The sequence below is a fragment of the Lutra lutra genome, chromosome 16, assembly GCF_902655055.1.
Source record: "Lutra lutra chromosome 16, mLutLut1.2, whole genome shotgun sequence".
NCBI classification, from domain to species: domain Eukaryota; kingdom Metazoa; phylum Chordata; class Mammalia; order Carnivora; family Mustelidae; genus Lutra; species Lutra lutra.
The window spans coordinates 17,272,369-17,293,879 of record NC_062293.1 but is presented as its reverse complement, the minus strand read 5'-3'; the positions used below and the strand labels follow the sequence as shown (position 1 = coordinate 17,293,879).

The 21,511-nt window shown below is 39.2% G+C and overlaps 1 protein-coding gene across 1 annotated transcript in view; it reads right to left on the bottom strand.

The window, feature by feature from the left end:
• The window catches only part of NSF (N-ethylmaleimide sensitive factor, vesicle fusing ATPase), a 151,816-nt gene that overhangs the window by 109,144 nt on the left and 21,161 nt on the right, over window positions 1-21,511 (bottom strand). Inside the window, exons 2-4 of the mRNA XM_047707386.1 lie at window positions 16,001-16,086; window positions 13,382-13,481; window positions 9,959-9,998 (exon numbers count right to left, since the gene is read on the bottom strand). Coding sequence (XP_047563342.1) covers window positions 9,959-9,998; window positions 13,382-13,481; window positions 16,001-16,086 — 226 coding nt within the window. The remainder of the gene's footprint in view (window positions 1-9,958; window positions 9,999-13,381; window positions 13,482-16,000; window positions 16,087-21,511) is intronic.

The following is a 21,511-nucleotide window of genomic DNA, read 5'->3' as shown; positions in this document are numbered from 1 at the left end:
GACAGCATGGGAAGTGCCAGCGGAGTTGACATAGCATGTTGCTTTCAAACAAGATTTTTGTTTGACACAATCAAGAGCTACTGTGAGAAGTGTGTGGACTCTTTTGCCCCAGCAAGTTAGTGTGTAGGAAAACAGACTCTCTTTTTTCCTCCAAAAGAAAGGCTTGAGAAACAATATTTACTAGGCCGATTTGCTCCAGAGCAACTTATATTTTTTTAGATATTTCTTTTCTAATACTACAAGAATATTTACTGAGCACCTACTATAGCCAACAAACTACAGTAAGTACTCCACGCACAACATGCAAAAGAAGGCAAGAACCATGTTTTTAACTCACCTTTGTATGAACAGCACATACAGCAAAAAACCTAATCTCCATGCTATTAGTAAAGTAGACAAGACAAAGGAACTTTGGAGTCTTTGTTTCAAAAGATTCTGTTAGGGGGCACCTAGGTAGCTCAGTCAGTTAAACATCTGCCTTCAGGGGCACCTGGGTGGCTCAGTGGGTTAAGCCTCTGCCTTCGGCTCGGGTCATGATCTCGGGGTCCTGGGATTGAGCCCCACATCAGGCTCTCTGCTCAGCGGTGAGCCTGCTTCCCTCTCTCTCTGCCTGCCTCTCTGCCTACTTGTGATCTCTCTCTCTCTCTGTCAAATGAATAAAAATTAAAAAAAAAAAAAATCTGCCTTCAGCTCAGGTCATGATCCCAGGGTCCTGGGATCGAACACTGTGCTAGGCTCCTGGCTCAGTGCACAGTGGTGGTGGTGGGGGATGCCCCTAGCTTCTCCCTCTCCTCCTGGTTTGTGTTCATTCATGCTCTCTGCCACTATCTTTGTCTCTTTCAAATAAATAAATAAAATCTCAAAAAAAAAGATTCTAAGTAAATCATCTAGCTTCTGTGTCTTGATTTGTCACGTCTGTAAAACAAGAAGATGGAACTATATAAATCTTTATGTTTCTTCCATACCCTAAATTCTGTTCTAAACTTATTGCTTATAATCTAGTCAGTTGAGTTATATGTAGAAATTTTCTACAAATTCTCTGAATGAAATTTCTTATATAATCATATTTTAATATTTTGGTTTGTCATTATAAAGGGGGATACACATAAAGATAAACATTTTCAAAAGCAAATTAACTAAGAAAGCCAGGGTACAGAATAGGAAATTCACTGAATATCAAAGAATAAGTTCAAATCTCAGCTGAAAGTTTCAATAGACTTTCCTGCCTCCACTTCTGGGTGCTTTTTACTTTCTTAACATTTTCTAGAAAGTAAAGGTTACACGTTAAGTAATTTTCATAAGCAAGAGAGTCTGTTTCCTCATATAGTGAAGATGAGTACAGAATGAAATATTTATGTAAAAATGAGCAACTTGGTGCAGCAATTCCATTTCCAGATGTATGTACCAAAAAGATTCCTGAACATTTATCTAAAAAGAGGTCTATAGAGAGGTTCCTTGCAACATTATTTGTAACAGTTAAACACTGAAAAAACACTGATCACTAGGGGAATGATGAATAAAATGTGGCATATTCAGAATGTGGAATATTGTACAGCAATTAAAATTAAAACTTCATATATATTTAATTGTATAATTATAAATTATATTGTATGTATATGTATAATTTAAATGTTAAAATATGTATAATTTAAATGTATAAAAGATGGACAGACTATTAAAATATTGAGTAAAAAACCATACTGCAGATTCATATAGCATGATACCATTCTGTGCATTAAAGACTGAAAAACAATTCTATAATGTCATGATGTGTATTTATATATGTGTGTATTTACATATACACATACACCTATGTTTGTATATACGTGTGTGTCATCTGTGTATCAAGAAACTTGAATAAGTGTATTAAAATATCATTATTACTGACTACAGTTTTCTTTTTTTTTAAGATTTTATTTATTTATTTGACACAGAGACAGAGATCACAAGTAGGCAGAGCAGCAGGTAGAGAGGGGGAAGAGGGCTCCCTACTGAGCAGAGAGCCAGATGCGGGGCTTGATCCCAGGACCCTGATATCATGACCTGAGCCAAAGCCAGAGGCTTAACCCACTGAGCCACCCAGGCCCACCCCCCGACTACAGTTTTCAAATGTGCTTTAATTTAAGGTCAGTGTTCCTAAATAGAAAAGACCAAGCTGTTACAATTTCAAATTCTGTGGGCAGTACCATGGACAGTACCACGGACAGTAACACAAGCAGCACCATGGTCAGCACCACTGTCAGCCCCAAAGCGACAAATGCCCTGAAGGTTTCATACAGGAGCAAAGAAGGGCTATAAGGTTGAGAATGTTTTCTTATTTTATGATTAATAGAAATCTAATGCCAAAGACTAATAAAAATTGTTTTTATAAGCAAAGAATGATATAGGCAGTCCTTTGAATAAACAGACATTACAATGAAAGGCATATACTATAATGGTCAAAAACGTGTTAATTGGACATCAGTCTGTAATACTTTTTTTTTTTTTTTGACAGACATCACAAGCAGGCAGAGAGGCAAGGGGAACCAGGCGCCCTGCTGAGCAAAGAGCCCAATGCAGAGCTCGATCCTAGGATCCTGCGATCATGACCTGAGCCGAAGGCAGAGGCTTAACCCACTGAGCGACCCAGGCGCCCCCAGTCTGTAATACTTAAATATGAAAATGATTCTTCTAGAAGAGTCCTTCACACTAAAATTACTGACTTGACTAAAAAAATTCTCACCTTACAGACAAAACTCCTGTTTCAGAATCTGAATTAGCACTCCCCTTCATACCACATGTCCTATCCTATCAGTGCCCACATTGCTACTTACACTAAAACAGCTTTCTTCCTTTATGGCCATAGCATCCACATCACTCAGGCCTCCAGACTCTTCCTTGCCTCAAGCTACCTCTACCTTAGTCCCACCTAATCACTTAGTTTTATAATTTTACTCCTTTTCTGTCTGATTCACTTAAAAAAATTTTATTTTTTTAAAGTAATCTCTACACCCAACATGGGGCTCAAACCCACAACCCCATGATTAAGAGTCACATGCTCTAATAACTGAGCCAGCAGGAGCCCCTGTTTGATTTGCCTTTTGAAGAACTGACTTTACAATCAAGACAACCATTTCTGGTAGCAGAAGAATGTTTTAAACACAATTTAAGTCACAAAACACATTTCTCAGCTCATCAGGATTTATAATCTTGAATTTTCATATCTTTTCATAACAGAATTTATCTACATTAAAGGTTAAATTTAGGCACTCTCTTAACTATATTTAGAAAAATAAGTTTGAAGTAAGAAACCTATGCTACATACACTAGATTTTTTCTCACTAGATTTTTTTCTCACTAGATTTAATAAGCATACATTTTTATTTCTGCCAATGTCTATAAACAAAAAACCCTGGTTTCATGCACTGACCTACTTCACTCTAGTGCTGAACTCCTTTGCTGTCTCAGCTTCTCACCAGGCTTCAGGTGAGGGAATTAGTGTTAACAGAATCAGTTATGTCATTGTTTCTCAAAATATGGCTAAGGAATCACTTAACAGTGAGTGTTAAAAACACAGATTCATGAGTCAGACTTCTCAAGGAGAGGGCCTGGGAATCTTTCTTTTCTTTCTTTTTTTTTTAAGCAAACTCTCCAGGTGTTTCTCCCAGGAAAGTCTGGAAAGCACTAATTATGCAAGTCTCTCCACCCACTACCCATATCTAAAGAAATTTCCTTTATTTCCACCCTCAATCAAAAAATTTTAGCCCTCATTTTATTTCCACAAAGGAAACAAAAAGCCACCTAAAGATAACCCCAATATTTAATTCCCTCTAACTAAAAAAAAGTTCCCACAAAAATTAAAAAAAACAACTCCACAAATTTATTATAAAAAGAAAACATAACATATAACAAAATACTGCAGCATTTCAGCTAATAAAGTTTCCCCCCAAAAAATTAACCATGAACTAGAAAATATATATATACTGACTTTACATATATATATATACACACACATATATATATATATATAAAACACTTTAAACTGAACTAAATACCCTCAAACAACTATGTAGACATATAACAAAACATCTACAATCAGAAGATTAAAATGTAAAAACACAAGTAGACAAAAGAATGCAATTAGAGTTTATGAAACGCCAGAAGGAAACTGAAGAAAAAGATAAAACTATTTCAGAGTGAATAATAAATTACAAAGTACCCATGGGGAGAGTAAATTCAAATTAATATTTAGTAAAAGGCAGTGAAAGAAGAGGAAAACAACCAGATAACAAAAATAAGATTAAAAATATTTTTTTAAAGAACAAAGGCGGGTGCCTGGTTGGCTCAGTTGGTTAAGAATCCAACTCTTGAAGCACCTGGATGGCTCAGTCGTTAAGCAACTGCCTTCAGCTCAGGTCATGATCCCAGGGTCCTGGGATGGATCCCTGCATTAGGCTCCCTGCTCAGTGGGAAGACTGCTTCTCTCTCTCCAACTCCCCCTGCTTGATTTTCCTCTCTCACCATCTCTCTCTGTGCATCAGATAAATAAGTAAAATCTTAAAAAAAAAAAAATCTGATTCTTGATTTTGGCTCAGGTCATGATCTCAGGGTCATGAGATTGAAAGCGGGTCAGGCTCTAAACTTAGGGCAAAGTCTGCTTGAGATTCTCTCTCTCTGCCCCTCCCCCTGGTGCGCTTGCTCTCTCTCTCCTTAATAAATAAATAAAATCTTTTTTAAAAAAATCCTTAGGGGTGCCTGGGTGGCTCAGTAGGTTAAAGCTTCCGCCTTTGGCTCAGGTCATGATCCCAAGGTCCTGCAATCGCGCCCCACATCGGGCTCTCTGCTTAGCAGAGAGCCTGCTTCCCCTCCTTCTCTCTCTGCCTGCCTCTCTGCCTGCTTGTGATCTCTGTCAAATAAATAAATAAATAAATAAATTTTCAAATCTTTTAAAAAAAGAACAAAGAAAAACATAGAGGAGAAAGGGAGAGGTAGAAAATAATCATGAACTGTCATATAAGCAACAGATGAGTCAAAGGATGTCACTTGGAATTGACAGAACAGTTTTTGAAAAGGTCAAGAAAAAAAAAAAAAGAGGGAACTAAGGGACTATGAGACGTATAAATGCAAAAGTAATCACTAAAACAAAAATATAAACACTCCTAGGGCACCTGAGTGGCTCAGTGGGTTAAAGCCTCTGCCTTCTGCTCGGGTCATGATCTCAGGGTCCTGGGATCGAGCCCCGCATGGGGCTTCCCTGCTCAGCAGGGAGCCAGCTTCCTCCTCCCTCTCTCTGCCTGCCTCTCAGCCTACTTGTGATCTTTGTCTGTCAAATAAATAAATAAAATCTTTAAAAATAAAATAAAATAAACACTCCTAAATACCAAAATAATAATTTTAAAATAGCCAAGATGACATACCAAATAGAGAAACACAACTAAATGCAAAATAAAAGAGCTGATATCTGCGAATGGGCTTAATAAACCTACTACATTTCAGATTAGCTCATAAAGCAAATCCCATCTCTACACTGTATACCATAGTCACATTAAAACACAGAGATTAAGAAAGCCTAAATGTAAAGAGATGGGCAAAGATATACTGAGCAAATTAAAAACAGTAAGAAAGCAAAGTTTGTGATCCTGACATCAAAGTATAATTTACAACACATTAAATAATACAAAGATGGACACTTCATGATTCTAGTAGCCACAATCCACATTAAAAATATAACAGGGGGCACCTGGGTGGCTCAGTGGGTTAAGCCTCTGCCTTCAGCTCAGGTCATGATCTCAGGGTCCTGGGATCAAGCCCCACGTCAGGCTCTCTGCTCAGCGGGGAGCCTGCTTTCCCCTCTTTCTCTGCCTGCCTCTCTGCCTACTTGTGACCTCCCTTTTTGTCAAACAAATAAATAAAATCTTAAAAAATATATATATAACAGTTATGGGGGTGCCTGGGTGGCTCAGTTTTTAAGCAGCTGCCTTTGGCTCAGGTCATGATCCCAGGGTCTTGGGGTCAAACCTCCCATCGGGCTCCCTGCTCAGCGGGAAGCTTACTTTTCTCTCTCCCACTCCCCCTGCTTTTGTGTTCCCTCTCTCACGGTGTCTCTCTGTCAAATAAATAAATAAAAATCTTTAAAAAAAAAAAAGTTATGAATATCTACATACTAAATAACACAGAAACTACTATGTAAAATAGAAACTACAGGAGATGCAAGGAAAAATAGAAAAACAATAAGATTTTAACACACCATTCTCAGTGCAAAATGGGGTAAGTGACCACCAATAATAAGAATATAGAAGATCTGAACGGTACAATCAGTAAAGCAGAGCTTCCGATTATACAGCAAACAATACACCCTGATGACAGAGAATATACCTCCTTCTCAGCGCACATTCTTTCTCTGCATGTAGGTGTGTGTGTATGCACATGTGAGATGAAAATGCCTGAGATCTAGGGGTGCCTGGGTGGCTCAGTGGGTAAAGCCTCTGCCTTTGGCTCAGGTCATGATCTCGGGGTCCTGGGATCAAGCCCCGCATCGGGCTCTCTGCTCAGCAGGGAGCCTGCTTCCCCCTCTCTCTCTGCCTGTCTCTGCCTGCTTGTGATCTCTCTCTCTGTCAAATAAATAAATAAAATCTTTAAAAAAAAATAAAAATAAAAAAAAAATGCCTGAGATCTACCCTCTTCTCAAAGTTTAGGTATATAATGTAATATTGTTAAATAGTCACTATGCTGTACATTGCTCTCCAGAACTTATAACTGAAACTTTGTACCCTTTGACCAAACAATTCCCCATCTTATAAGTGTTTTCTTCAAAAATATCATCATCATGAAAGGGAAACAAAGAAGCTGAGGATCTGAGAAATGACAGCTAAGGACAATACATGGTCCTGAACTGGATCCTACACTGAAGGGGGGGAAAGTCTGTAAAACTGAATTATGGACTACAGAAGAAAGCTTCAATGTTTCATTATATTAATGTTTCATTTCCTGAATTCAATTACTGTAAGACTGCATCTTTGTTCTCAGGAAATACACACTAAAGTATTAGCTGTAAAGAGGAATGATTTCTGCAATGTAATCTCAAATGGTTCAAAATGTGTGTATGAGGGGCACCTGGGTGGCTCAGTGGGTTAAAGCCTCTGCCTTCGGCTCAGGTCATGATCCCAGGGTCCTGGGATCGAGCCCCCACCTCGGGCTTTCTGCTCCACAGGGAACTTGCTTCCTCCTCTCTCTCTGCCTGCCTCTCTGTCTACTTGTGATCTCTGTCCATCAAATAAATAAATAAAATCTTTTTTTTTAAAAATGTGTGTGTATGAAAGGATGTGTGTAGAGAGAGAAAATGAATTTTTAAAAATATGATAATTGGTGGGGCGCCTGGGTGGCTCAGTGGGTTAAGCCGCTGCCTTCGGCTCGGGTCATGATCTCAGGGTCCTGGGATCGAGTCCCACATCGGGCTCTCTGCTCAGCAAGAAGCCTGCTTCCCTCTCTCTCTCTCTCTCTCTGCCTTCCTCTCCGTCTACTTGTGATCTCTCTCTGTCAAATAAATAAATAAAATCTTTAAAAAAAAAAATATGATAATTGGTGAATCTGGGTAAAAGTAGTATATAGGGATTCCCTTATTCTGGCAAACTTTTCATAAATGTGAAATTTTTTAAGCTTTAAACGCAAGCAGAAAGGGGCGTCTGGGTGGGTGGTTGAGCGTCAGCCTCTTGATTTCAGCTCAGGTCATGATCTCAGGGTCATGGCACTGAGCCCCAGGTCCAGCTCTGAGCTCATAGGGGAGTCTGCTTGAAGATTCTCTCCCTCTGCCCCTCCCCCCATTCATGCACACACTCTCTAATAAACCCTTAAAATATTTTTAAAAAAAGAAAAACAAGCAGAAAAAAACCTGAGTTAATTATACTTGCTGCTTCTTTCCTTCTCCTGCTTGTACCCATGAAGTTGACACGAAACTATCTGACAAGAAGATTCATAACCCATTTTCTCAATTTGCCACAGTGCCTAACAGACAATGCCAGTTTTTGCTTATTAGCTTCTTGGCTTAGAATCCACAAGCAGCTTAGTCTTTTTTTATACCTGATGTCATAAGCTGCTTTCCATGCCCTTCCCCTATGAACTATGATGACTTGATACACACTTCATTTAAAAAAAGCGCACCATTTGGGGTGCCCAGTGGCTCAGCTGGTTAAGTGCTGGACACTTGGTTTTGGCTCAGGTCATGATCTCAGGATCATGATATAGAGCCCGCATCAGGCTCCCCACTCAGTGGGGAGAATGCTTGAGGATTTTCTCTCTCCCTCTCTCTCTGCCCCTTCCCTGCTTGCATGCACACATGTGCTTTCTCTCTAAAATAAATAAATAAATCTTTAAAATAAAAATTTTTAAAAAGTATACCATTTGCTTAAATACTGCTACCCTTTTCTTAACTTAAATCTGATTTATCTTTCCAAACAAACACAGAAGAAAACATACCTCCGTATATAGTAAAATGGAATCACCAAGTAATACCAATTACTCCTCTTCAACATAACTTAGACTTTTTTAAAAGGTTTATTTATTTGAGGGGTGCCTGGGTAGCTCAGTGGGTCAAGCCTCTGCCTTTGGCTCAGGTCATGGTCTCAGGGTCCTGGGATCGAGGCCCGCATCTGGCTCTCTGCTCGGCAGGGAGCCTGCTTCCCCTCTCTCTCTATCTCTCTGCCTACTTGTGATCTCTCTCTGTCAAATAAATAAATAAAATCTTAAAAAAGAGATCTATTTATTTGAGAGAGAGAGAGAGCCTGAGTGGGAGGGGCAGAGGGAGAGGGAGAATCTCAAGCAAACACCATGCTGACAGCAGAGCCAAGGGGGGCTCAATCCCATGACCCAGAGATCACGACCTGAACTGAAACCAAGAGCTGGACGCTTAACCAACTGGGCCACCAAGCCACCCCCAATGTAACTTAGACTTTAAAAAAATATATCCCATAGCCATAATTTCACAAAGTCCTATTCAACTTAATTCTAGGCAAGCCAAATTATCTCCAAGCTATTTTCCTTGACTCCTGAATTCTCCCCTTTCCCTCACTATCTTCCACAGTGACATCAGAATCTTTTTCAAAGTTAGGATTTTGACAGGCTCATTCAGAAATCCTCAAGAGCTCTCAACTGTCTTTGAATAAAATCCAAAGTTTCCAGTTGTACTTTTAGGCCCTCCACTAACTGCATGCCTCCATCACTTAATAGAACTCATTCAGGTAAAACCTTTCAATCAGGCAAACATACTTCCTAAGCACTGCCTGTGATTTGCTTGCTCCCATATGAATGCCTTTGATTGATCTTATTTCTCATCTTAAGAGCCTTTCTTCCTTATCTCTCCTAAGTAATGCTTTCCCCCTACTTCATAGTTATGCTCAAAACTCCGGTGCCTAAGAAGATTTCTCTGGCTGATTTTCCAGTCTCCAATCAATTTAGCCACTCCTGTTCTACCTTAACACTTTCACACAGAGTTCCCAATGCTAATACTTGTAAACTTATTTACCCTGTACACATTCTGTGAGCCATGAATAAAGGGTTATTCTTTCTCCCCATTAGATGGCAATTCTCAGGCAGAATAGCAAGTCGAGGGGCGCCTGGGTGGCCCAGTGGGTTAAGCCGCTGCCTTCGGCTCAGGTCATGATCTCGGAGTCCTGGGATCGAGCCCCGCATCGGGCTCTCTGCTCTCTCGGGGAGCCTGCTTCCTCCTCTCTCTCTGCCTGCCTCTCTGCCTGCTTGTGATCTCTCTGTCAAATAAAAAAAAAAAAAAAAAAAAAAAAAAGAATAGCAAGTCGAGAGGGAAGTACCATAACTATTTACTTTTCCATTCTCATATATCTAACCAGTAGCTTAAATAGGATCAATGTGTAATGGCCTGACAACCAGTAATAGAAAATTTTAGAGATATCCACAATCATGAGAAACTCATAAAGAAAATCTACATTAGGTAGCTAAAAACTATACCTACCTTCTATTTCTTGCCCAATAGAAAGTCCAGCCCATTTTCGCTGTAAAATAAAAGAAAGACACTTAAATATCAAATTAATCAAAATTAGAGAAATGAGAAAAAGAAGGATCTCTATGAACCTCAGTAACAGGAACACATTCAAAGACCAAAATGTGGTTTAGTATTGTGTGTTGAACTGTGTTCCACAAAACACATGCTGCAGTCTTAGCTGCTGGCACATACAAATATAACCATATCTGGAAATAAGGTCTTTGCAGACGCAATCAAGGTAAGATAAGGTCATTATCAAATTAGGGTGGGTGTAAGCCAATATGACCCAGTGTCCTTGCAAGAGGAGAAGAGAAAGACAGACATATGGGGAGAAAAGTCATGTGAAGATGTTGGCAGAGACTAAAGTGACACATCTACCAGTCAAGGACCATCAAAGATTGTTGGCAACACCAGAAGCTAAGCACGGAACAGATTTTTCTCTAAGGCCTTCGGACAGAGCATGGTCCTGCTGACACCTTGATTTCAGACTTCTAGACTTCCAAACTGCAAGAGAATAAATTTAACCCACCCCACTCTGTGATACTTTGTACAGTGGCCCTACGAAACATATTATTTATTTATTTAAAGGTTTTATTTATTTATTTGACAGAAAAAGAGAGAAAGCACAAGCAGGGGGAGTGGCAGGGAGAGGGAGAAGCAGGCTCCCGCTGACCAGGAAGCCCAATGTGGGGCTCGATCCCAGGAACCTGGGATCATAACCTGAGCCGAAGGCAGATGCTTAACAAATAAGCCACCCAGGCACCCCTAGGAAACATATTTATATGCTGTAGTTTACATCTGAACATCTATCAGAAAACATACAAAGCTTGCCTTTGTACAATAAAACTGGTATCACTGAGGATATTCCTTTGTCCACTATACTGTGCCGAAGGCCTTCGTAGTATCAGATAACATTTCGGTGTTCTAAATGTACCATGGTTACTTACACTGTTTGTTATAGTATCTCAAAAACAAAAGACATTCGGGGCACCTGAGTGGCTCAGTGGGTTAAAGCCTCTGCCTTCAGCTCAGGTCACGATCCCAGGGTCCTGGGATCGAGCCCCACATCGGGCTGTCTGCTCAGTGGGTAGCCTGCTTCCTTCTCTCTGTCTCTGTCTGCCTCTCTGCCTACTTGTGATCTCTGTCTGTCAAATAAATAAATAAAATCTTAGAGGGAAAAAAAAAAAGAAAAAAGACTTTCAATTCATGAAAACTAAACTGAAGCTGGTCAGCTTATCTAGCCTGAAACCCAAATAGGGATTTCAATCATTAGATGGTTCGGATTACTCTCTGTACTAGCCAAAGGATTTTCAGGCATTTGCAACTAGTCTTCAGCTTCTCCCAGGTCCAGAATGGTTACAATGGTAAGAATATGCGGAGGCAGGCCAGACTGTGTTTAGGCAGGAATTTAGGACTGGCTTGGTATGGATTCAAAATTAGTCACTGCTGATAACACTTCAAAGAACAGTGAGAAAAATAATTTTTGGCTGAAAAGCCACATTTCTGTCTACTCATCAAGCAGAGCGGATTTGGGGATGGATGGTAAAAAGGCTGCATGGTGAGTGTGTGCAACACCTGCTTTCCCCTCTAGCTCTCTCATCATAGGTTGCTTCTCCCTCCTCTCTGCCCTTCGTGCCCTCTTCTGTAATATCCCATCTCACTTCTGGCCAGTGAGAAATTTAGCAGCATGCTGAGCAAGTCCAGACTTTGGATCAAAAAGCAGCCACAATTAGGTTCTGTACTTCAATCCCAAAGACAGACTCAAAGGATGAAAGTAATAGTATCTATCATATGGGGTTGTTTTGAGAATTAAATGAGCTAATATATTCAAGAGTATCTAGAATAGTACTTGGCCTATTGTATATATTAGGGTTTGTTTTTTTTTAAGCAGAGACAAGAAGAAATAATTAGAAACCCCTTCTCTGACCACCAGAATTTCAGCTCTGCAAAAGTTGACAAACTCTAAAATATTCCAAACACCTAATGTGTAGAAACAAATGTGAAAAATAGTCCTGATAATCAGAGGCATCCAAACAGAGAAAAGGGAATTGCCAGTAAAGATGTCCCATAATTTTTGAGGGCTTCAAGAGATCTTTAATAGATCCCTAAAGAGTGTTTGATGTCTTTCCTTCAACCTCCAGGGGAGTAAATCAATGTTTATTAGCATACTAGAAAGTATCAATTCCATACTAGAAAGTAGGGGTTGCATTATATTGCTGACGACTGTGGGATTAGCAGCACAAGTAAAATGATAAGGGAGAAAAGAATACAGACTAGTACTTGCAATGCTCCTCAGTTATGTATTGGTGCTGCCACAGTGCAAGGCAGTTTTCCCACCACAGAATCCTCCAACAATTATAAATGTAAGCATAATCCTTCCACTCTTTAGGAAGACCAGCAAGTTACATTGTACTCTGAGATAGCAGCTACTCATATCATACTCATTAGCGTGACATCATTACATTTTAAAAAGCACTATTATTAGATGTCAGTTTTATAATTTTTTTTCCAAGATTTTATTTTTTTATTTGACAGAGAGAGAAAGCACAAGCAGGGAAAGCAGCAGGTAGAGGGGGAGGGAGAAGCCCTGATGCAGGGCTCCATCCCAGGGCCCTGGGATCATGACCTGAGCTGAAGGCAGATGCTCAACTGACTGAGACACCCAGGAGCCCCTATAAATATTATTTTTATATATTTTTTGTTACCCTATGAGCTAACATTAAAATAACTTGAGACTATCTGATAGCTAACTACTATTACTGCAGAATTTTTTAAAAATTAGGAAAAAAACTCAAGGCAATAAAAGGCAAACATAGTAAAACTCACAATTAAGAATGTATATTTAAAAAAAAAAAAAGAATGTATCTTTAGGGGTGCCTGGGTGGCTTAGTTGGTTAAGCATCTGCTTCAGCTCAGGTCTCCTGGGATCAAGCCCCACGTTGGGAGCCTGCTTCTCCCTCTTCCTCTGCCCCTTCCCCCTGCTTGTATGTGCAAGTGGGTGCACGCTCTCTCTCTGTCTCTGTCTCTCTCTCAAAAAAATGAATAAAATCTTAAAAAAAAAAAAGAATGTATCTTTAGGGGCACCTGGTGGTTCAGTCGGTTAAGCATCCATCTCTCCATCTTGGCTCAGGTCAGGGTCTGAGGGTTGTGAGATTAAACCCCTATGTCAGGCTCTATACTGGGTACAGAGCGTACTTCAGATTCTCTCTCCCCCTCGCCCTCTGCCCCACCTCCCTTTAAAAAAAAAAAAGTATTTTTAAATTCCTTATATAAATACCTAGATGTTTTTCTTCCATATGAATCAATAGAGTTCCAGGATGAGAGCTGCTTTAAATGAACTGATTTTTCTAGGACTTTCAAGAATAGAAGAGAATAAATTAGCCTCTGAGTTACCTGAGGTAAGCTGAATGCGATGCTCCCTGGAACCACTGACGGATGGGTCCTCAATGTAAATGTGTACCTGTGGTTGGGAGAGGTCCTCACAATCACATGCCTAAAAGACAGAAACATAGTTGGTGCTCCGTGTCGTAGGAAATACAAACCATCAATTCCACTGCATGTGCTCATTTCCAACAACTGATGCTTGATGAGTACCAGGTGGAAACATGGCAGGGTGTTTGAAAGTCCTGAAGGAACAGAACCACAAATTTCATTTCTCAAAAACTGTCAGCAATTCAAAATGTTTTACAGGCATAACCTTGGGCCAAGCACACAACAAGGAGAATCAGGATCAAGTTCAAGAGAATACAGACCAATCAGAGTATCAACACCATTATATTTCCAGTTTATATAAAAGTGAAGACAATGATTTAGAGTCTTAGATATTAAGTAAAAATTAGATGAATTTCCTCTCCTGGGAATTATTTCACACCTTAAATAGAACAAATGGAGGAGAACCAGAGATAGAAGAACCAGGATATAACAGTCCAAAAAAAGTTAAGTTTTAGGACTATTCATTAAATCTCTGTAGGCTCTCACAATAGTTCAAACAGAATAAAAAATTGTCGCAAAATACATCAGCTTTCATACAGACGTCAAATATTTAATATTTTAAGGCATTTTGTGCTCATTCATTCTGCTCAGAAGTTACCCATAAACAGATAAAATATACGCATCTCATAATAACCTCCTACAACAAGAAATTGCCAGGGACTGTGTGTGTGATAAAAGCTTCAAACTCTATTTTGCAACAGCACTATCTGTTTTGAAATCATCTTTTAGAGGGAAGCCTGGGTGACTCAGTCAGTTAAGCATCTGCTTCGGCTCAGGTCATGATCCTGGGGTCATGGGATCAAGCCCCGAGATGGGCTCCTTGCTCACCCGGGAGGTGTAGGGGGGTGTCTGCTTCTTCCTCTGCTTCTGCTCCCCCCGCTCATGTTCTCTCTCTCACTAGCTTGCTCACTCTCTCAAATAAATAAATAAAATCTTTTAAGAAAATCACCTTTTAAAATGCTATGACTTTTAAAATATTAATGGTTAATGTTTCCATACATGTCATTTTGCCACTACAAGTTCCTTATCTCTGCTATATTTCAAGTAACTTCATCAAGAGTATGGTGAACATTTGACAAATAGAAGAGAAGTCCATAAACAGGGGAGCCTGGGTGGCTCAGTGGGTTAAAGCCTCTGCCTTCAGCTCAGGTCACGATCCCAGGGTCCCGGGATCAAGCCCCTCATTGGGCTCTCTGCTCAGCAGGGAGCCTGCTTCCCCTTCTTTCTCTGCCTGCCTCTCTGCCTACCTGTGATCTCTGTCAAATAAATAAATATTTTTTAAAAATTTTTAAAAAAGAGAATTCCATAAACAAATTCTCATACTGATTATCTACACCCCAGTTTATACATAGAAAGTTCTGTGTTCAACTTAGCACCAAAGAATTTTTAGGACAAGGAACAATATTACTGCAATCATGTAGTGCAGCCCCTTACTCTAAAGCTGAAAACTAGAGATAACTGGCAATTCTAACTTTGTAAAACTCCTGGATTTTACAGATAGCTGGTTTTTTGTTTTTTTGTTTTTAATAAGGCTCAGTTAAAATTCTGCCTTACTGTTCCTTATTACTGTAGTCTGCCATCTGGTGGGGCTCCTTTATCTCCTTACCTCTACCAGTCTCAGATGCATACATGGGTGGCACTGAACTTGGTAATAGGGTTTTTAGAAGTTCTGGCAGTGGGTGATGACAATAAATAAATGACAACAAAAAAATATGTATAATAGGGCGCCTGGGTGGCTCAGTGGGTTAAAGCCTCTGCCTTCGGCTCAGGTCATGATCCCAGGGTCCTGGGATCGAGCCCCGCATTGGGCTCTCTGCTCAGCAGGGAGCCTGCTTCCTCCTCTCTCTCTCTCTGCCTGCCTCTGTCTACTTGTGATCTCTGTCTGTCAAATAAATAAATAATATCTTTAAAAAAATATATGTATAAGTAAATACTTATAAATACTTTGTTGTGCATCTTGTAATTTTCATGTCTCTTAGATTATCATAATAATAATTATCAAAATAGCTAATATTGATTGTGCTTATTAATGTACAAGGCACTGTTCTAAATGCTTTATTTATATAAGTCAATCTGCCCAACCACCCTGAGAAAGATATTATCACCATCCCCATTTCACAGATTTGGACACAGAGGCACAGAGATGGTAGGTGAAACTTACCCATGGTCACCCAGTTCGTAACTGGCAGAGCCAGAATCCAAACTCAGACAATTTGACTGAAGACCCCAAATCCTAATGACTGTGCTATATATGATTTATATAACAAGTATGCTTAGTTCTGCTAAGAAAGTTGATAAAAATAAAAGTTATAGATAAAAAGGTATGTATGATTTTTAAAACATATTAATCAATGTTTAACATAGTAAAGACTGAAATACAGTAACTCTCAATTCTTCCATTTTCCCACTCAGCAAGAGGAATTAAAAAATTATTCTCAAGTTTCCTAAAAAATAAGGGCTCTCTAGAAGTTTCTAAAATACCACTTGGCTAGTTAGGAGAAAACAAAATTAGATACTCACTGGCCAGGCTGGAAATCCTTTTCATTCACAACTGCACAGTTGGTTAAAGATAATTCATCTGTAGGACATCTTGCAGCTTGCATACTCTATAAAAATCAATGATTAAGAAAATAAAATTAAGTCATCTTTTAAAGATTGATTGATTGATTGATTGATTGATTTATCTTAGAAAGAGCAAACACAACCAGGGAATGGCACACGGAGGGAGAGGGAGAAGCAGACTCCCTGCTGAGCAGAAAGCCTGACATGGGGCTTGATCCCAGGACCCTGAGATCATGACCTGAGCCGAAGGCAGACATCCAACCAACTGAGCCACCCAGACGCCCCTAAGTCATCTTTTACAGTCTTAGAGAATAGTTTATGCCTCCTCTCCTCTATTCCTCTTCACCTATCGTTTTTGACTCCTTGCACTCCTGCCTCTGTGGTAACAGCAAGCCCTTCCTTTGGGAAACTGTTCCTTCTCCATCCATTGCACATGCTTTCGTGGGCCTGCTAATCACAGCACACATGCAACCACAGACTCTAGTTCATCTGTGGAATTTTATATAGACATGTGCAGGGAGAAGGCCTTTCCCTTGCCTCACCACCTCATGGAGGACGACCTTCTGCTCTAAAAGAGAGTGAAACGATCACAGGGAAAGCAAAGGTAACAGAGACATGAATAGACACCTTGAGATACAGATCTGACAACCAAGTTAAAGCTCTTGAGATGAGTCCTGAACATTGGTTATGAACCAATACATTCTTTTTGTCACTTAACCTTATTTGGTTCAGTTTTCCATCTTTTCTGAAGAAAAGAATTTTTTTTTTTTTACAGCTTTATAAACATATATTTTTATCCCCAGGGGTACAGGTCTGCGAATCGCCAGGTTTACACACTTCACAACACTCACCATAGCACATACCCTCCCCAATATCCGTAACCCCACCCCCTCTCCCAACCCCCTCCCCCCATCAACCCTCAGTTTGTTTTGTGAGATTAAGAGTCACTTATGGTTTGTCTCCCTCCCAATCCCATCTTGTTTCATTTACTCTTCTCCTACCCCCTCAACCCCCCATGTTGCATCTCCTCTCCCTCATATCAGGGAGATCATATGATAGTTGTCTTTCTCCGATTGACTTATTTCGCTAAGCATGAAGAAAAGAATTTTGACTGATTCAAATGCAGTGAAGTAAATTCAGTAAGTTTAATAAAGTGTATCATGAAAAAATATTTTTAGAAGAGATCCCAAGTGTCATGAGCCACATCTCCTAAGGATTAAGAAAGACCGTCTTCCAAGTATCTCCCAACAAAGATAACTGGAAGGTTTATTTTTTTCAAAGCAGCAATTCATCTTTTTGATCAACAACTACTAGCAAAACATTCCTTTATATAACGTACTTAACCAATAACCCTTCCGCCATTCTCTAGGGTTTCCTAGTTAGTAAAATATGACTCCTGTTGTCATCACATGTAGTTTGTGACTAAAGTGCTCATTCTTTAAATCTCAAGCCAAAGCTGATTCTTCTTAAATTTGCTTTCCAAATACAAATGAATAAAGCAAACTAAATTACCTTTTTGCTTTGCTTTTATTTTAACTAAAAGACTAGTTTCAACAGTTATCCCAGTTATTAAGAGTAGTGGTCCCTAAATTAGGCTGTGTCATCAGAAGGATTCGCTGATTGATAGCAAATATCAAAATTAACTGCATTTAGAAAACAGACCTCTAAATAGGTATATTATAAAATATTAAGTCAATATTTTAAAGAATAATGAAGTAGCACTTTGCTTTTTGTATATGTTCTACTGTGTATATAAATTATTAGTATGTCGCTTATAAATAAATATGCATACATATTGGAGGTACATGACGAAAACATATTTTACTTATGGGATTCCTAAAATGTTTGGAAATCACTTATTTAGAACATGAGGTGAATAATGTCTGGGTCAAAAGTTTGCTTTATGAATGAGACAGTATTTTTGCCCATGGTCAGTCTGAGAAGCCATCTGACAAGTATACCAAACTTTTTTAGTTTCCTACCCATCCTGGGGTATCTCTCATCTATAAGCTTCTTCCTTGTATATTTTTCTTTCTTCACTAATATTGAGCCTCTTGCCTAGCTAACCCCTCTCATTTCAACAATTCTCAGCTCAGACATTACTTTTTCTAGAACTTTCTAGACCTTTCCCTCCTCACTAAACTGATACAATAAAGTTCAAATGAAAGCACCTATTTTTATTGTCTGTTTACATATGTGCATGGCATAAAAGACAATAAGCTTCTCGAGGTCTCAGACTACATCTTGCTTACATATGTGGTTTCCCAGGACTAGCACAGAGCTTGGAATGCAGAGAGTGCTCATCAAATATCTGCTGAATAAATGAACTTATGGATCAGTACAAATCTAGCTGCAGAATAAACAGTTCAAAGGACAGGTACACAAAGGACATTTCAAGGTTCCTTACGAAGTGATATGAAGGGACATAATGTAAATTATCTAACAGTTCAAAATTGCACAGAATTGATAAAGCCAAAGTAATAAAAAACGTACAAAATGCTCAATCATTTTTTTAAAGATTTTATTTACTCATTTGAGATAGAGAGAGAGAGAGAGAGCATGAGCAGGGGAAGAGGCAGAGGGAGAAGCAGACTCCCTGCTGAGCTAGAGAAGCCTGACACATGGCTTAATCACAGGACCCGGAGATCATGACCTGAGCTGAAGGTAGACGCTTAACCATGTGAGCCACCCAGGCGCCCCTAAGTTAACGTTTTCATTTATAAACTTGTTTAGTTCTCAAAGAGTTAGTGTCCTCACATTTATTATCTTACAGTTCTATGGCTCAGGAGCCTAGGCGTAGCCCATCTGGGTTGTCTAAAGTCTCCTAAGGCTATAATCAAGAAGTCATCTGGAGGCTTGCTTCACTGATCACTGGGACGGTTGGCAGAATTTATTTCATTGCTATGGTGAGATGGATTGTCCAGGCTTCTTGTTGTAAAATATCCGCAGTTCCTGGAGAATACTCTCAATTCTTTGCTACACGCCATTCTCCATATAGCCATTTAGTTCATCAAGCCAGCAAGGAAAGTCGATAGGTTGAGTCCACTAACAAGCTGGAATGTTATGTAACACGATGTAATTATGGAAATGACATTGCATTGCCTTTGCCATAATCCAGTTGTTAGAAGCAAGCGGCATGTCTCATATACCCAAGTAGAGGGGATGACACAGAGGCATGAATAAGAGGCAGCGATGATGGGAGGGGGTCACCTTCCAGTCTGTCTGATACATGACATTATTTGTAATACTTTTCTACATCCATCAAAAAAAAAATTGCCAAAGAAGTAGTGCCCTTCAAAAAAAAGTGAAAAACTCTGTAGAAGTCATCTGGCTAGCCAACCAAAACAGATGCTGTGAGCAAAAGGCCTCCCTACTGGAATCTAGAAGCATCTGTGTTTTTATGATATGCCAAGCAGGGTATCTCATTTTCTCATCAAAATATAAATCCCTATAAATAGTAGCTGTTTACTTACCACAGTAATGCCAAGGGAAAATTCCACAATTTTTCTAACATTGAACTTGCCTCTAGGAAACAATAATAAAACCTCAGCCACTGAAGCCACACAGCTATTATGAAATAAAAATGTGACATTGAGGGGTGCTTGGGTGGCTCAGTGGGTTAAGCCTCTGCCTTCGGCTCAGGTCATGATCTCAGGGTCCTGGGATCGAGCCCCGCATCGGGCTCTCTGCTCGGCAGGGAGCCTGCTTCCTCCTCTCTCTCTGCCTGCCTCTCTGCCTACTTGTGATCTCTCTCTGTCAAATAAATAAATAAGATCTTTAAAAAAAAATGTGACATTGATAGGCATTTTTATATAAGGTCAGTTATTTGAGTTACTAGAACATTTAACCATCTAAAGGCTGTAAAGTGTTTTCACTAATAACCTGAAATGTAAAAAATTATTAACTCATTGCTACTTGAAGGAACAAAAATCTCAACCATTCTTTAATGGAAACTTTGGTAGAAGTAATTATATCATTACTTGAATGCCTTTAAAGTGCAGAAAGAGAATTTGCTTCTCTTCATCAAAAAAAAAAAAAAAAAAAAAACCCAAAAAAGATAGAAGAATTTAACCAGGTCCCGTCTGGGCAACATTATACAGTTTTCGAATTTAAATAGCATACTTCCATCCAAAGGTCCACTGAATTAATGAAATATATGCTTTATCATTTACCAAAGAGTTCAGTAGGGAAAATTAAATAGAAAAAAACAGAGTGTAGCAGCTCACTAGAAGAGCTCATTACCAAGTAACTGCCCCTGCCCTCACTGTAACACTCAAGAACCGCTGGTTCTTCCTCTGTGGTGCTTGAGGCCTTGGTTACATCTCTCTAGAGACACACAAATCCCCCACAGGAAACGGAAGTAGGACGGATAACATGAACTTGCCCAGAGCCAGCTCCGCTGACAAGTCTCACTCAATTATTTCTTGTCGGATGATCTTTGCTGAAAAATAACATTTTAGAAATGCACTGTTCAATAAAGGAACCACTAGACAGATATGGCTACTAAAATTAAAATTTTAAATTCCATTCAGTTGCACTAGCCACCTTTCAAGTGCCACATGTAGCCAGTAGCTATCACTGTGGAAAGTTTCACTGGACAGGGCTAGTCTAGGATTATGTGAGAAAGGTCATCAATGATACCTGTCTTCAGGCCTATGGAATTTCTCTGTGCATAAACCCTGTAATAATTTCTGTTGAAATTTTGAAGTCACATGAGCCTAAAAGTGAGTGATACCTTAGAAATAAGTTAAACGTCCTGAAGTTATCTCTCAAAGAGCCTGCAGGGATACTTTTATCTTATCCATTTCCGACCAATAATTATTCACATATATGAACCTCCTAACATTCCTTAGGACCTTAAAATTCCTTTACAGATTTATAATGAAAAAGAAAAAAAAACATGTTCCCATTTTGGTCTTTTTTGGGGAGGCGGGGCCCTCCCCCAAAATGTAAAAGGCTGGCAACATTAAGTACAGGCAAAAACATAATACAGTTTCTTATAAAGTTAATGTGACCCAGCAAGTCTATCCTTAACTTTTTACTCAAGAGGAATGAAAACATGTAGCCACACTTGTACACAGAAGCTTTATTCATAACAACCAAAAACTGGAAAGACACACAAGTGCCTACCAACACATGAGTGGATAAACGAAATGTGATTCAGCCATACAATGGAACACTATCCAGCAATTAAAAAGAAACTACGGGTACATGCCACAACGTAAGTAAACTTCAAAAACATAACAATGAGTAAAAGAAGCCAAATGCAAAATAAGAGCTCACTGGAAATTATGTAAAATGCATCTCCTATTCAGATGAAATTCTAGAACAGGCAAAAGTAATCTAGAGCAACAAAAAATGATCCGTCAGTGCTTGCCTGAGTGAAACGGACAGCAAAGAAGTATGAAGTAATTTATTGAGATGACAGAGTGGTTTTTTTTTAATATTTTATTTACTCATTTGACAGAG